The following is a 17,902-nucleotide window of genomic DNA, read 5'->3' on the forward strand; positions in this document are numbered from 1 at the left end:
GTTTTATTTAAAGTGTATGGAATTGTGACGGCTTATAGCTTTTAGCAATAAGGTTTCGTTTCACTTCACACACACTGGCCACAACTCAACACTCCCATCACTCTAGTGAAAATATCCACATGCAAACCTATGCTACGATAAGCCATATACAGCCATCACCCCAACTGGCTGCAAAGTGCTGAAGCCATCTCAACAGTACATTCACAAGGGATCTAGGGGTTTTAGGCCCTATACAGTCCAGCACTTTGTGTTGGCCTGTGGTCGGAGTTAGGGTGCAGCGTCCGCACACTGGATGCCATAACCCCATGCTGCCATGGGGTTTTGGCACACACTGGTTCACATGGCAAGTGCCATCATGGTGTCCCTCTGGTGCTGCATCCACATGATGCAGCACCGAAGGGGCGTCATAAAGCCGTACAACACACTGCAACACAATGACCTCCTATGCGTAAAGTGGTCTAATATCATATTTTACACACACACACACACACACACATTTTTTTGGGGGGGGGGCATTTCCCCCCCTGAAATATAACCAGACAATACAACGTATGTATCCCCCTGCCTCATTGGTTCAAAATTTCTAGAAATGTTACATGTCTAAGTCCTTCTGCCAATGTAACATCAGAAAAGGAAACAGGTTAAGAATCCAAGCATCTTTTATTGGAACTCAAAAAGCACAGGAGAAAGTGTTGAACAGTACTGTGATGTCCCATCAACCTACATGCCTCTTTTAAGTAAAATGTAACAGACAAAAAGTTGGGTTCCTGTCAATCATTTACAAAATAAAACAAAATGGTTTCATCAAGTGTTATATCACACACACACACAAGGTCACGGTCTTCCCACCTGGTGCTCCATCAAGCAAAACATGTTTAAGGCTTCTGGGACAATTTCAATTCCTCCAAAGGAATGTTATGTTGCCGGGGATGGGTAAGTGTTGGCTAAATTTGGCACACAATCCCCTCCAATATTTGAGGGGTTTACATCAAGGTGTGCATAAAACACCTCCTGCCACAAGAGGGCTGTGTTGTCCAACAAGCATCCCCTTGAAGGATCTATCTGGTTATGGTACAAACAATGTGATTAAAAAAGATAGAGGATTACAATGCCATTAAGGAATATATGTGATTTCTCCAACATTTTGGGCTTCTCGGTGAAGCGAAAGCGGAGATCTCACTTCTACTGCGTGCAGAAACTTTGCAATCACAACCTATGTCCAAAGAGATAGAAAAAGCTGGCCAGGATTCCCATGGCCAAGACCAAATGGTTGGTTTTGACGCTGGAGGCTCCGCTGATGTTGCACAAGAAAGACGAGCAGCATTTCACTGACATAGCTGCAATGCCGACATTGATCCCTGATTGCGGGCAAACGGCAACACAGCCTTTGCTGATGGACTGGGTAGAATATTCACCTGTTAGGAAAGAAAACAGGGAACAATTGAGCAAAGCATCTCGCTGGAGTATCACAAAGGTATGGTTCTCTTTGAGCAGGACCTTCTTGGTGGCTGCTCCTGAGCTGTGGATCTCTGATGAAAGGGGTTTTTAAAAAAAATTATTTCATTTATATGCCATCTTTCACCTAGAAAGAGACCCAAGGAGGCTCAAGTTAGACTCACCTCCCTCCCTGTTGCCCTTCCTTTAACAGGCAAAGGACTAAATTGGGGCAGAAATCAAAATCATACAGCCTTCCAGATGTCGTAGGAATGCAACTCCCATGAGCCCCAAATCAGCACAACCTATGGTGAGGAAGGCTGTGAGCTGCAGTCCAACAACATCTGAAGGACTAATCCTGCTCCGCAACCCTGAATTGAAAGGAGACACAGGAATGTTCTAATAATTTGGACACCTGTTATTAATTTGGACACCTCTTCCTGCTGGATGCTGTTCAAATGGTGCATGCATTCCTCAATAAAGGAAATCTTCGGATTTCAGGGGAAGGACCACCTTGTAACTTGCACTTACCGATTCCTGCTCCCACGTATGTCGTAGCACAAAAGTTGTCAGAGTCGGAACAAATCTGCCACCTCCAGCAGTCCCAGTTGGACTGGACTCCGTTGCAAGACCAGCACACCAGTGAGAAAACTGCATGATATTGTGAAACAATCCTCAGATGAGAAACAGGGTTATTCCCTCCTCCCCAAATATTCCTTCGTTAAGCAATTTCTATTCGAGTAAAATACAATAATAAAAAGAAATAATATACAGAAACCAAAATGAACAAGTAGGAAAAGGTAATAGAAAGGGAGAGAAAAAGAACAACCAAGAACAGGATACTGACTTGTTCTAACAAAAGTTATACGCTCTCATATCTACAGTGTCTTCTCTAATACAATTCATAAACATCCTCAGTTTAGTCAACCCTATAAAGCATCTACAGCTACATTTTACATATTGATCTTTTTTTAATACGTTAAAGGCAGGAAAATCAAAGATTCCCCCCTTTAACAGAAAACAAAAAAAGTAAAGCAACTGAAATATAATTCACTCTTATTTCTTTATGATGGCAGCCCTGACATCTTTTCCCCCAGATAATGCTTTACAATCACTATCTTCTTCTCTATATCCGTATGCAAAGGGATCTTAACATGATAGCATTTTTCTTTTTTTTTCATTGCTCTTTTAATGTTATCATTCAGCTGTATTCTGTTTTCTAATTCATGTCGTAAGACACCTTTGGTTTTCCCTTGTGGGAAAAGTGGAAAGTGAATTTAAAAATTCACAGCCAAATTCCATTGATGTTCAAAATGGATTCCTCCAATAAACGTCAGTCACTATTTGCTAATGACGGCTGCACTGGGGATCTAACCCATGGGATGCAGACTCAATGGGATTGTTTTTTTCCAGCAAACTGGGAAAAATCCACACATTGCAGAACCACACACTAAACCTTTTCGTGTGCGCAAACCTGGTGGGGATTTGCAGGCAAAAATGTGTGGTTTTGGAATCTGGAGAAAGGGTACACAAAAACCATATTTTTTGCCCATAAACACTGTTCTGGTTAGGGGTGCGGGACTCAAGTGAAAGGGGGAAAACTGCAAATAAAAGAACAATCCTTTTTTTAATCTGACAGAACTGCTCTCTAGGGATTTCCAGGTCCTCCAGTGCAACTCTATGGTCAACACGTGCCAGAGGTTGACCACAGAATGATGCTGGAGGACCTACAAATGCCTAGTGAAGTGTTTTCTTTAGGAATCTCTAGGTCCTTCAGCACAACCCCACGCTTAAGTTCCAGAAGAGCTGCACTGGAGGACCTGGACATTCCTAAAGAGAACGTATTAATCAAATCCGCAGGTAATCAAATCCGCAAAAGTCAAAGCCACAAATGTGGAGGGTCACCTGTACTAATTTCATATACCTACAAAATTTTGTAGCAAGGAGCCCTGAAGCCAGCAGGTGGCAGTAGCGGTGGAAGTGGCAGTGGGGCCTATATAAATACAGCAATGCTCCCTCTGCTGGCCAACTCCTGACATTGCCAGCCCCTCCAAATATCACACATCTCTTCGGTGCCAATGATGCCATCAGGAACCAGCAAAGTAATGCTACTTATTTTTGAAGAACTCCACTACTCCCTATATACCACCGCCATTCAAAACTGGGGCTCAGAAGGATACAAATAATGGGGCTGTACAGCCAGCCCCTGAGAGACGGAGGGACAGTGCCGCTTTCCTAGTGGGTTCGGGGCAGTGGCAACCTCATGCTGCCGCCCCATTCCGGCTTTTTGAGGGTGCAAAAAGGAGCAGCAAAAAGTGACTCCTTTTTGCATCCTCGAAAGGGCACCATAGCTGTGTTGCCACAGCTATACGGCGCTCCTTCAACGCAGTGCCGGAGGAATGCCATGTTGCCATGTGCTGTGTGGAGCGGCACCCCAACTCTGCCCCCATGCCAGCCTTAGTGGCCGGTGCATACAAGGTACAACAGATACAAATAGAAGCCACAGCCTCCAATATTTCACAGATAGAAAGCAGGGCATGCATGGCCAAGTAATAGCCAAGCGTGGCCAAGATGGTAAATTAGATTGTTGGCCCTCCGTATCCATGGATTCTGCATCCACAGGTTTAAGCATCCACAGCTTGAAAATACTTTTTAAAAAGTAAATTCCAGAAAGCAAACGTGTTTGCTCTTTTGTATAAGGGATACCCTTTTACTATACCATTGTATCTCATGGGACTTGAGCATCCATGGATGTCGGTATCCATGGAGGGTCCAGAAACCAAACCCCAGTGGATATAAGGGTCCACTGTAATAGGGGGGGAAACAGACAAGCTAGGAGCGGGTGCAGCAGTTTGCTTTTGCCCGAGTCTATTTGAAAGGGAAAGGTTCTAGAAATGCCTAGATATAATGGAGATGGACAAAGTAACAGTGTTGTGAAACAGAAATCCTATTAAGAGATGGGAAGAAGAATGGAAACCGCTGTTAAAGTTTTGTGAAAGAAAGTGGTCAAGCATATGTACCTAGATACAGAAAGAGAACTAAAATCAAGATTTACTACACACACACACATTCAAAATATTCAGATATTTAAATCTAATTAAAATAAAAGATAACAAAAGGATCTGATAATACAATATTAATATAACATAATAAAAACAACATAAGAACTAACAGGTTAATTAAGACTTACTTCGGAGGCATACAGCCTGAGAAAATCATGAAACACATGATCATTAAGAAGTGGACTGAACATTCAAAATGAACTTCAGTCAAAGAAGAATATTATTGATTTATGAAATACTTCTGAGAAAGTTCCATATAGACACATATTAGGTAACTGGGAGGTGGACCATATATGTTATATGTTGGTTTTTTTAAAAAGGTGTTTAAGAAAACGTCCTTGTTATTGTGAGATACATATGTAAGGTGTGTGAGTAAGTAGTTTTGAAGGTATGGCTTTTTTAATGGGGGGGGGGGGGGTCTGTATGTGAGCATTTGTGGAATAAATGTCATTTTTTTACAAAAGGGAAGGGAAAGGTTCTGCTCCTTCTCTTCCGCCCCATTGAGTTAACTGAGTGCAAATGCTATCTGCACTTGAAGAGCAGAGCGGTGTGTATCTAAACTTAGCCTGCTATGTCCAAGTCTTGCGCTACGCATACGGACTTATCTTTGGGGTGACAATGCATAATGACCAAAATCCTTTTGAGATGTGGTGCTGGAGAAGAGTGGTTAGGATACTGCGGACAAACAGACAAACAAATGGTTCCTGGAACAGATCAAGCATTAAATCTCACGGGAAGCCAAGATGATCAACCTGAGGCTGTTGGACTTCAGACACGTAATGAGAAGTCATGGATCACTAGAAAAGACAATAATGCTAGGAAAGGTTGAGGGTAGAAGAAGAGGAGGAAGGCCACATGCCAGATGGATGGACTCAATCGAGGAGGTCATAGGCATGAATATGTAGGACCTGAGCAGAGCAATAGAGGACAAGGGGCTCTGGAGATATCTCATCCACAGGGCTGCCATGAGTCAGGATTGATTCAAGGGCAGCTAACAACAACAATGATCATATCCAGCAGATGGTGGCCTAAGCAGAGTTGTGCCTGTGGGACCACTGCACATTCGGTACCACATTAAAATGTTGTAGATACTTCAGAAGATTCAACCAGAGAGACCCAGAAGTAGGGTTGCCATAAGTCAAGACCTCCAAACTGGGCCAAATGTAGGCCAAATGTAGGACAAAATTTCAAATGTAGGACACATCTTTTTTAAAATGGAGGACACGCGAAAAAAATTGATGATTTTTTAAAAAATATTAATATAAATGCCTGTTTCTTAGGCATGATCAAAATGGAGGGCATTTGGGCATTATTTCTAGACAGATGGCAGAAATGGACTTCCCTTTCTGGCCAAACACCCCCAACCTGCATTCCAAAACACACACAACAGCACATTTGGGCATTTCACATGGCTTTATTTAACATGGCCTCTTGCATATTTCAGAGGCTTATTCCATAGCCAAACCCCTTGAGTTTAACACTTAGCATGGTTTAATATGGCTATGCATATTGAACATGTCAAGGTGGTTTCACCGTTCTTGCACCAAGTGTACTTCTCAGAAGTGTGTGTCAAGGGACTTTGGTTTTTCTTCACTGCGCATGAGTTTGTAAAAATCATAGCAATTTACATTGACCATGCCTCAGAACCAAAAACACACAGAAAAGGCACTTTGGAAAGTCACACTCTCTCGGCTTCTGAAACAGTGCCTGCATGTCTCTCAAGCTGAGTCATATCATTATCATCATCATCCCCACCACACTATCACTGTCAAAACAAGAGAGACTTGTTAGCATTAAAAGCACCCCCCCAAAAAAAACACCCACCTTGAGGCCTCTGGCCACTCACTCACCACGTCCCCCTCCTCCTTTTCCTCCTCCTCCTCCTCCTCCACCTCCTCCTTCTTCTTCTCCTCCCCCCTCCTCCTTTTCCTTTTCCTTCTTTTCCTCCTCCTCCTCCTTCTCCCCCTCCTCCATTCGCCACGCAGAGGGGGCGGAGGACGAGGAGGTGGGTGGCGCGGACGCACGAGGAGGCGGGGGAAGGTGGCGCACTCGCGCGCAGGAGGCACCGGCTCCATCCACCTTCGCCTCCTCCACGCGGCCACGCGGCCTGGAGAAGAGGGGGCGGAGGAGGAGGAGACGAGTGGCGTGCCTGCGCGGGGATGCAAAGGTGGACGGAAGGAGCGCCTCCTGTGCGCAGGCGCGCCACCCTCCCCGCCTCCCCACGAGCCCGCGCCACCTTCCCCCACCTCCTCTCCCCCTCCCCACACTGAGGAGATTCTGCCTCCGTCCACCTTCGCCTCCTCCGTGCGGCCTGGGGGAGAGGAGGCAGAGGAGGAGGGTGGCGCGGGCGCACAGGGAGGGTGGCGCGCGGGGAGGCGCCGCCTCCAGCTTCGCCTCCTGCGCCCCAGGCAGGCCTCGCTGGCGCTGCCCTCCTCTTCCTCCCCACCTCCCCGAGGAGGAGGGCAGCAAGGCCCTGCAGGCCGCAGCAACCCGGCTGCAACCGGGGGGGTCCCGGTTTTTGGGCGGCACCCGTGGCGGGAGGGGCCCGGGGCCCCCAAAATCGGGAAATTCACAGTTGCAGCCGGGTTATGGCAACCCTACCCAGAAGTACAAGAAAATTAGCAAATTTATTTAAGATGGCTTTGCTTCAGGGGAATCATTTCTTAAAGCCTGAAGACCCCTGCAACATGTGCTCCACCTTTTTATATGGATTCAAACAAAGGCCCCATATAGACAGGCCAAAATAAGCTACTTCAGGTCACTTTGGAGGTACAGTGCGCCCGTGCCATACGCGGGCGCGCCATACGTGGACTTGAGCATATGCGCTCAAGCCGCGGCGCGCGCGCGGGGCAGAAGGGGCGGCGCGTCCCATTCAATTGAATGGGCGCATGCACCCGTTGCGCCCTGCACACACCTGCGCCGCCGTGCACGAGCCCCATTGTTTCCAATGGGGCTCGAGCATAGGCGGAATCCGTTCCGGATCCCTCCGCGTAAGGCGAGGACGCACTGTTTCAATGATGTTTCAATGATGCAGGCGTCCTAAGAGTCTGGAAGCCGCGCCAAAGCCACGCTCCAGTGCTAAGCTATACATATACATTTGTACATTGATTGGTTAACATATGCATACATTAAAAATCCATGTGAGACCCTCGTGGATACATTCCTATCAGTTTCCTTTTTAAACTCTCTGTGCCATGACGTTTCTAAGTGCATTCCACATATAATTTTCAATGCAGTCTTTAGGCATCTGGAATGTTATTCTGACCCCAGTTATCTAAACTCCTCTCAGCCTGGGTCTTTCCCATTTTGACTGTTAGTAATAAATATATTGATTAATACTGAATATTTTGAATATAACTATCACAAAAGTACAAAGAATAGGGCATGAACATGCATTGCAATTGCACAATGGGTTGTCAGCCACGCACACTGATCATTGAGCCACATGCACTGCATTGCATTTGAATTCAGAACAGGGGCTGCATAACGTAACTCTTTATGTTCGGCTAAAGCCATGTCAGAATTTGGCCACTGACTGGAGAACAGTGTTCAGAAAAGCTCCTCTTTTTTATTACATTCCTAAGGACTGTCTAGGATTCTGCCAGTTGGAAGTCCCAAAAAACTAACAGCATTTTTAGCTTTTCCAGTTCCCCCTTTTGCCTGCTTCTTGCATGCTATGCGTCATATGAATCTTCCCTCTCCTTTCCTGAGCTTTGCTAAGTTTCTGTTTCTTCTTTCCCTGTTAACTTTCTGTTTCCTGAGCTAATCTCCCATTGAGCTTTCTGGCAAAGAGCCTCCGTGATGAAGCAACCTCCCATGACTATAACCTAAAACACACAACAGAGCAGGAACATCATGTGATTTTTTCCAGGACAATGTTTTCCAGATGACAAACAAGAGGCCAGACATTCAAATTTAGACCAAACTGGGGGCCCTTTCACATTGCACAATGACAGTGCTATGACACCACTTTAACTGCCATGGTTCCATCGGATGGAAACCTGGGATTTGCAGTTTAGGAAAAGGTATTTAAAATCCTCCACCAGGGAGCTCTAGTGTCTCCCCAAGCTACAATTCCCAAGATTGTACAGAACATGGACATGGTGCTTAAAGTGGAATGATAGCGCTATAATTGTGGAGTATGAAAACACTCCAAGTGGGCATGTCAGAAAATACCATTTATACTCGACTATAAGTCAACCTCATGTATAAGTTGAGGGCAGGTTTGGGGGCCAAAATTATGGACTTTGATGTGACCCATGGATAAGTCGAAGGTAAAACCTAGGGGCATCTAACAAAGGATCTAAAGAATGAAGAAAAGGAAAACAATGCCAAAGAACTTACAACATTTCACCAGGCATAGCTGTTTGTGTTCACACTAAAGGTTGGATGGATGAGAGAATAGAGAGGGGTCAGTGCTTCCAGGACAGATTATACTTTCACCAGGGGATGTTTCCTTCTTTTAATAAAAATTAAAATACAGAACTAATATTGACCTGTGGATAAGTTGACTCAGGTTTTTTGGGCCAATTTTTTGACTAAAAATTCTAGACGTATACATGAGCTTATACAGTAAGCTCAGTCTTTGTGTTTCGATTCAGACCATCTTTGCATGACAAAAATAGAGAATTGTCACTTCTGCTTGAGTGAAATGACGCTAGAGGGTTCTGCTTTCCTTTCTGCAGCTTGCTTGCCTGTTTCATTCGTATGCTGCCTTTTTTCCAGGGTGGGACTCAAAGCAGATTCCAAAGACAATCAGTTAACCTTAACAATTAAAAAATTAAAAACAACCTCAAATCCTCACATTAAATGATGTAAAATTATTTAAAAGCCAAAGGAAAGTTTTTTTTAAAATAAAGCACACATTTAAGGTAAGAACCTTCCCTGCTTGCCCATTAAAGGCCTGCTTAACCAAAATGGTCTTTGCCTGCCAGCAAAAGGAAAGGATGAAGGGGGCCAGACGGGTTTCCTGCGGAAGCGAGTTCCAGAGGTTGGGAGCAGCCACCAAGAAGGCTCTCTCTTGTGTCCTCACCAAGCAAGACTGTGACAGTGCTGGGACCAAGAGAAAGCTCTCTCCTATAGGTCTTAAGACCACTGGCAGGTTTGTATGGGGAGATAGTCTGGTTAACCCTCCCAACATACCACACTGGTTGCCATGGACCCCAAATAGAAGCTCTTGCAATTAATTTGTACACTTGCTACCAGTTTAAGTGTTCCGTTCCATCCCATGGAATCCTGGGATTTGTAACTGGACATGACATTCTCTACTAGAGTGATAGAATCATTGAATCCTAGAGGTTTATCGCACCGGGGTTAAAACATTCCCCAGTGCATTCTAACGTGCCCACGCGGGGGTGCACACGAAACGTGACGGGAACGTGATGGGGCCAAGAACCCCATTTTACCGCACACTGGAACGCCACCTTTGCCGCCGGGCGTTCCAATCGCGTTCCCGTTGCGTTCCAGAGGGCACCATTTCTGGGAACTGTTTCTAAGCATCCCCAGAAATGGCGCCCTCTGAAATGCAATGGGAATGTGATTGGAACGCCCGACGGCAAAGGCAGTGTTCCAGTGTGCGGTAAAATGGGATTCTTGACCCCATCGCGTTCCAGTCACATTCCGTGCGCACCCCCATGTGGGCACGTTAGAACACACTGGGGAACATTTTAACTCGGTGCGATAAACTTCCTAGAGTTGGAAGAGACTACAAGGGTCATCCAGTCCAAACCCATTCTGCTATGCATGAAGACACTATCAAAGCCCTCCTTGTGACAGATGGCTATCCAGCCTCTGTTTAAAACTTCCAGCGAAGGAGACTCCACCAGTCTCTGAGGGGTGTGTTCCACTACTGAACCGCTCTCACAGTCAAGACGTCGTTCCTAATGTTGAGATGGAATCTCTTTTCCTGCAACTTGAATCCACTGCTCTGTGTCCCAGTCTCTGGAGCAGCAGAAAACAAACTTCTTCCATCCTCAGCATGACATCCCTTCAAATATTGAAACACGGCTATCGCATCACTTCTTAACCTTCTCTTTCCCAGGTCTACTACTGCAGGTCTAGTGATACGGCTCTCCAGCAGAAACTTCTGTTTGACTGGGAAGACACCAAGGAATACCAAGTAAGGCGAAGTACGTACCTTGCCTTAAACCCAACAGATCCATGGCTGCCAGGCAGAGTTAGTAATACTAGAGTAGATGAGATGGGAGCCTGAAAGATTTAATTATTATTAAAATAGTTATCTCGACCCTTTATCTCAGTGGTTCCCAACCAGCAGGTCGGGACCCCTTTGGGGGTCGAATGACCCTTTCATGGGGGTCGCCTAAGCCCCCCATGAAAATACCTATTTAATTACAGTTATGAAGTAGCAACGAAAATAATTTCATGGGTTTGGATCACCACAACATGAGGAACTGTATTAAAGGGTTGCAGCATTAAGAAGGTTGGGAACCACTGCTTTATCTGAAGATTTCAGGCCAGTTTACAATACAATCAATTTAAAACAATAAATGACAACAATAATTTTATAGATTAAAAATATATCTAATAGATTATTGGTTTTTGTTTAAAAAATAATAACATCCTAGGGGTTGAGTAGTCAAATTCTGGTGCCTTGCAGATAGGTCACTTTGAAGCAGAGAGAGTGTGGAAATGCAGACACTTAATTGGGTTGAATGTGTCTTATCCAAAATGCTTAAGAACATTAGTCTGGGATATTTCCATATACATAATAAATTATCTTGAAGATGTTTTTCCTAATGTTTGAGTGGAATCTCTTTTCCTGCAGCTTGAATCCATTACTCGGGGTCCTAGTCTCTGGAGCAGCAGAAAAGAAGCTTGTTCTATCCTCCTTAGGACACCCCTTCAAACACTTAAATAGGGCTAATATCACCTCTTAAGCTTCTCTTCTCTAGGCTAAAAACAGCCAGCTCCCTAAGTTGGTCCTTGTAGGGCATACTCCTCTGGGGTGTTAGTTACTCCTCCCAATTTGATAAGCATGTCCCCTTTCATCCAAAACATTGATAAAGATGTTGAATAGCACTGGGCCCAGGACAGAGCTCTGTGGGATCCCACTAGTCACTTGTCTCCAAGATAAAGAGAAGCTATTTTTAGCACCCTTTGGGTTCGACCGGTCAACCAATTACAAATCCATGTAACAGTTGCCTTGTTTAGCCCACATTTTACAAACTTGTTTGCAAGAATATCATGAGGAACCTTGTCAAAGGCCCTACTGAAATCTAGATATGCTGCATCCACAGCATTCCCCCATCTACCAAGAAGGTAAATTTATCCCCCCAAAAAGGAGATTAAATTACTGTACTCATGTATAACTTTAGAAATTTTGGACACAAAATTGATTTAAAAAACATGGGCTGACCTATCCATGGCTCAGTGCAAGTCCTATACTTTAACTCTTATATTAAAAAAGAAACCATCTCCCGGTGAAATCCAAGAGCACAATCTGTCCTGGTAGCACTGACCTCCGCTTTATCCATCCAGCCTTTAGTATGAGCAGAAACAGTTATGGCTGGTGGCATTCTGTAAATTCTGTGGCACTGTTTTCCTTTGCTTCATCCTTTGGATGCGTTGTTAGATGCCTGTAATTTTTATCCTTGACTTATGCACGGGTCATATGAAAATCCATAATTTTGGCCCCACTTGACTTATACATGAGATCGACTTATAGTCGAGTATATACACTAGTCTGGCATGACTTGTTTTTGGGAAACCTATGTTGACTTTTTGCAATTAACTAGGGTCAGCCAAAAAAACACCAGGTGCTGTGGCCTCTATTTCAGAGGAAGGAAGTGGCAAAAAAAACCCCAACCCTTTGCAGTATTCCTCGCCTAAGAAAACCCTATGAAATTCATGCAGTTGTCATAAGTTGACAAGCGACTTGAAGGCACACACTCACACTTCCTCTTGGCATGTGGAAACAGAACTCTGTGGTGTTTACTTAAGCAACCCATAGTTTAATGGCTACAAATCCCAATGAAGTATTAACATGCAGAACATTTAGTAAAAGAAGAGACCTGGCTCATTTGAGGAGTGCAAAAGCAAAGGAAAACCAGCAGGCATGCTTTGGTGCTCTTTTAGTTTGCACGACTTGATTTTTTAACAGCTGCAAACCATCTTCTGGACTTTTGGGAGAGCCAAAAAGTCATAGGAAAATAAGAACCCAAAGGTGGAGTAATGGACTGAGCCCTTAAAAATGCTTCCACCATTCCCATAACCCAAAGTAGCAGACAAAGAAGGTCACTTGGCAGGAAAACCTGAAGCTGAAAAGCTTGCTTGCGACAGAAACAAGTCTGATTATCTGTTGCCAGCTTCCCCAGTCTGGCAGATATTTTGGGTTACAGTTCCCACTAGCCACAGCCAATATGCCAATGGTCAAGATTCATGGGGGAAGCAATAAAGCAGAAATTTGGGATGGGGGGATCATAAATAAAGATACGAGGAAAAAGCAAGAACAATCTAAAATATGCAGTTGACACCATACTACTAGCAGAAAACATCACAGACCTAGAACAATTACTAAAGAAGGTCAAAGGAGAATGTGCGTTTACTGCTGAACACAAAGAAAACAAAAATGACAACCATTTGGGATCTACACAAATTCAACCTAGACAATGAGGAAGTCAAAATAGTTAAAGAGTTCCTGTTTGCTCGGATACTGACCGGAATGGAGACTGGAGTCAAGAGATAAGACAAGGAAAAGGAAGGGCAGCCATGAAGGATTCAGATAAAATCCTGAAGTGTAAAGATATACAACACAGCTCTAAAGCCAGGATTGTCATGTATGGATGTGAGAATTGGACTGTGACAAAGGGCAGTAAGAAGAAAATCAACTCATTTGAGATGTAGTTCTGGAGAAGAGTGCTAAGGATACTGTGGACAGCAAAGAAGACCAACAAATGGGTCCCTGAACAGCTCAAGTCTGAAATCTCCCTGGAAGCCAAGATGACAAAACTGAGGCTGTTGTACTTTGGCTGCATCCTGAGAAGGCACGACTCAATAAGAAAGGCAATGATGCTAGGAAAGATAGAAAATAGCAGAAGGAGAGGAAGACTGCATGCCAGAGGGAGAGATTCAGTCAGGGCAGTCAAGAGCCTTAATTTACAAGACCTGAGAAGAGCAGTGGGGTTCAGAGGGTCTTGGAGATGTCTCACCCACAGGGAGACTTGAAGTTGTTGAGATACTACATACAGGCATAGAGTTGGAAGAGACCACAATGGCCATCCAGTCCAACTCCCTGCCCTGCAGTTCTGGGCACCACAATTCAAGGACACTGACAAGTTGGAGGGTGTCCAGGGGAAGGCTACCAAAATGGTGAAGGGTCTGGAACCCATGCCTTATGAGGAAAGACTTAGGGAGCTGGGGATGTTTATCCTGGAGAAGAGAAGGTAAAGAGGGGATATGATAGCCTTGTTTAAGTATTTGAAGGGATGTCACATTGAGGATGGAGCAAGCTTGTTTTCTGCTGCTCCAGAGACTAGAACACGGAACAGTGGATGCAAGCTACAGGAAAAGAGATTCATAGAATCATAGAGTCAGAAGAGACACAAGGGCCATCCTGTTCAACCCCCTTCTGCCATGCAGGAACTCACAATCAAAGCATCCCTGGCAGATGGCCATCCAGCCTCTGTTTCAAGACCTCCAAAGAAGGAGACGCCACTACTCTACAAGGAAGAGTATTCCACTGTCGAACAGCTCTTACTGTCAAGAGGTTCCTCCTAATGTTTAGGTAAAATCTCTTCTGTAACTTGCATCCATCATTCTGTATTCTAGTCTCTGGAGCAGCAGAAAACAAGCTTGCTTTGACCCACCACAACCTTCATAGAATCATAGAGTTGGAAGAGACTGCACGGGCCATCCAGTCCAACCCCATTCTGCCATGCAGGAAATCCAATCAAAGCATCCCCAGCAGATGGCCATCCAGCCTCTGCTTAAAGACCTCCAAGGAAGGAGACTCCACTACACTCCGAGGAAGGAGTTTGTTCCACTGTCGAACAGCCCTTACTCTCAGGAAGTTCCTCCTAATGCTGAGGTGGAATCTCTTTTCCTTCAGCTTGCATCCATTGTTCTGGGTCCTGTTCTCTGGAGCAGCAGAAAACAAGCTTGCTCCCTCCTCAATATGACATCCTTTCAAATAGTTAAACAGGGCTATCATATCACCTCTTAACCTTCTCTTCTCCAGGCTAAACATCCCCAGCTCCCTGAGTCGTTCCTCATAGGGCTTAATAGTTTCCAGACCCTTCACCATTTTAGTCGCCCTCCTCTGGACACATGGCTCCAGTTTCTCAATGTCCTTTTTGAATTGTGGCGCCCAGAACTGGACACAATATTCCAGGTGGGGCCCGACCAAAGCAGAATACAGTGGCGCTATTACTTCTCTTGATCTAGACACTATACTTTTATTGATGCAGCCTAAAATTGCATTGGCCTTTTTAGCTGCCGCATCGCACTGTTGACTCATGTTCAACTTGTGGTCTACTTGGACTCCCAGATCCCTTTCACATGCACTTTCATTCAGCAATGTGTCTCCCATCCTATATCTGTGCATTTTATTTTTCCGCCCTAAGTGCAATACCTTACATTTCTCTGTGTTGAATTTCATTTTGTTAGCTTTGGCCCAGCTTTCTAGTCTATTCAGGTCATTTTGAATGTTGATCCTGTCCTCTGGAGTATTAGCTATTCCTCCTAATTTGGTGTCATCCGCAAATTTGATAAGTATGCTCCCAATTCTGTCGTCCAGGTCATTGATAAAGATGTTGAATAACACTAGGCCAAAGGTTTTTAAACCTTTGTTTAAAAACACCCAAAGAAGGAGACCCCACCACCCTCCGAGGAAGGAGCGTGTTCCACTGTCAAACAGCTCTTACTCTCAGGATATTCTTCATAATGTTGAGGTGGAAACTCCTTTTTTTTTTTAAGTTTGAATCCATTGTTCCAGGTCTTATTCTTTTGCTTCCTCTTTGCTCCGTAAGTCACTCCTCATAGGGCATGCTTCCAAGACAAGTTCTCTGTGAAGTTGGTTTGCTTATTATTCCACTACTGCAGCTTGGTTCCTGAAGAAGTGACGTCATATTTAACCAGGATACAAGACTTAAAGTTGGTGTGATAGAAACATTTCTTTGTGTGCACTTCTGTTTAGGATTTTAGCAATATAGTCAAGTACAGGTACAGTAAGTACCATTTGTCAGTTGAGTTAACTTTGCATAATAATGTTTGTTACTTTCTGTATATGAGTACAGTGGGCCTGCCACATTGGCTGGGGTTAGGAGCACAGCACCCCTGTGAAAGTAAAAAAACACCAGTTTCGACGATTCTGACTTTAGTGCACTGTGGTATATCTTTACTCTTTAGGTGGCAAGAGAGCCAGGGTGTTGTAGTGGTTTGAGCATTGGACTACAACTCTGGAGACCAAGGTTCAAATCCCAGCTCGACCATGAAAACCCACTGGGTGACTTTGGGAAAATCATACTCTTGCAGCCATAGCAATGGCAAACCCCCTCTAAAGAAACTCTCCAAGAAAAGTACGTTTCTTGGCAAACCTTTGGTGAACCTATCATGGACTTTTCTTGGTGAGTATCTGACTTGGAGGTCCTTCATTCATAGGGTCACCATAGGTCCAGATCAACTTGAAGACAGTTAACAACAAGAACACAGTTTGGACAACACAGTTTTTTGTGGGTTTTTTGGGCTATGTGGCCATGTTCTGGAAGAGTTTGTTCCTGACGTTTCGCCAGCATCTGTGGCTGGCATCTTGCCAGCCACAGATGCTGGCGAAACGTCAGAAACAAACTCTTCCAGATCATGGCCACATAGCCCAAAAAACCCACAAAACTATGGATGTCGGCCATGAAAGCCTTTGAATTCACATCTTGGAGAACTTTGGTTAGACCTCACCTGGAATCCTGTGTCTAGTTCAAGAGAAGGCATGTCCTATTTGCTTGGAAAGGTGGAGGGATGGAGACAGAAAGGAAGACCATATGGCAGGCGGATAGTCCATCGGCAAAGTCACAGGCCTGAATTTGCAGAACCTAAGAAGGCAACAGCAAAGCTCCTCCAAACAAATCTTACCATGAAAACCCTTGGGTGGCCGTAAATCAACAACAACAGTAGTAAAGAACTGTTGAGTAGTAAGTCGGAAACAACTTGAAGATACACAACAACAAAGCAGAGCATTGGAGAACAAGACATTTGGGAGATGTCTCATCCAGATGGTCACCATGAGTCAGGGCTCACTCCAAGGCAGGTAACAACAAACAAGGGGCACCACAGCCCTCTGACAGAGAAGGCTAAAAAAAACCTCAGGAAACTACACGTCCCAAAACCCCAGAGCACTGGGCCCGATAAACTGGTGTCCAGCTGCATTCCTTCTGCAATGTAGATGCAACCTTAAAGGCATCCAACAACATTAAGGTGAGGTTTCTGACTGTGGCTGTTGTTTGTTTGTTTAATCCTACTGTTTTAAAAGTATCTTTGATGTATCTTCTCTAGGATCCAGTAAATAAAACAAAATAAATAGATCAAAATAAGACTCTAACTCACGGTGGAAGGGGAAAAACAAGCTAAAATAAATTGGCTGTACTCTTCAAAGATGCCACAACAATCCTTGCTTCCCCCTCCTCCTTCTTTCCCTTCTCTTCCTTCCTTAGAATCATAGAATCCTAGAGTTGGAAGAGACCTAAAGGGCCTGATCCAGTCCAACCCCCTTCTGCCATGCAGGAACTCCCTATCAAAGCATCCCCAACAGATGGCCATCCAGCCTCTGCTTACAGACCTCTAAAGAAGACTCTGATACACTCCTTCCTTGTTTTCTCTTCCTTCCTCTTCCATCCATCCATCCTTCCTTCCTTCCTCTCCCTCCCTCCCCCTTCTTTTCTCTTCCTTCTTTCCTTCATTTCTCTTCCTTCCTTCCTCTTCCATCCTTCCTTCCTTCCTCTCCCTCCCTCTTCTTTTCTCTTCCTTCCTTCCTTCCTCTTCCTTCCTTTTCTCTTTCTTCTTCCTTCCTTCCTTCCTTCCTTCCTTCCTTCCTTCTCCTCCCTCCCTTCTTCAAAATACAAACTACCAATTTCTTCCTATGCATTTGCAGAGGCTGGAGGATGCCCACAAGGCAAAGCCCAGGGAGGCCCAGCATCCCTGGCTTTGGGCTCCTCTGGGGGGAAGATGCTGGAGGATGGAGGAGACCTGCTTACCTCTCCCCAGACAAAGGCAGGAGGCCAGGAGGATCGCGAAGGAAGCCTTCATCCCGGCTGATGGCTCTGCTCTGCTCTGCTCTGATCGCGCGTCAAGGAAAGAGCCCAGTGCAGATCCTGCCCCAGCTCAGCCCAGACAAGGATGGAGGAGGAGGAGGTTCCTCTTCTCTTCTCTTCTCTTCTCTTCCTTTTCTTTTTTGGCCAAAG

General features: G+C 44.8%; 1 protein-coding gene across 1 annotated transcript; it reads right to left on the reverse strand.

Annotated features, from left to right (window-relative positions):
* Positions 1-641: 641 nt before the first annotated feature.
* Positions 642-17,902, reverse strand: LOC149317713 (lymphocyte antigen 6E-like). The gene is made up of 3 exons (XM_089518065.1): positions 17,696-17,902; positions 1,966-2,085; positions 642-1,415 (listed from the first exon to the last, which is right to left on the reverse strand). The coding sequence occupies exons 1-3, from the start codon at positions 17,745-17,747 to the stop codon at positions 1,207-1,209; spliced, it is 381 nt and encodes a 126-aa protein (XP_089374191.1). The 5' UTR covers positions 17,748-17,902; the 3' UTR covers positions 642-1,206.

The sequence above is a fragment of the Sceloporus occidentalis genome, unplaced genomic scaffold, assembly GCF_023333645.1.
Source record: "Sceloporus occidentalis isolate IW3139 unplaced genomic scaffold, rSceOcc1.0.p SCAF_3, whole genome shotgun sequence".
In the NCBI taxonomy this organism is placed as follows: Eukaryota; Metazoa; Chordata; class Lepidosauria; order Squamata; family Phrynosomatidae; genus Sceloporus; species Sceloporus occidentalis.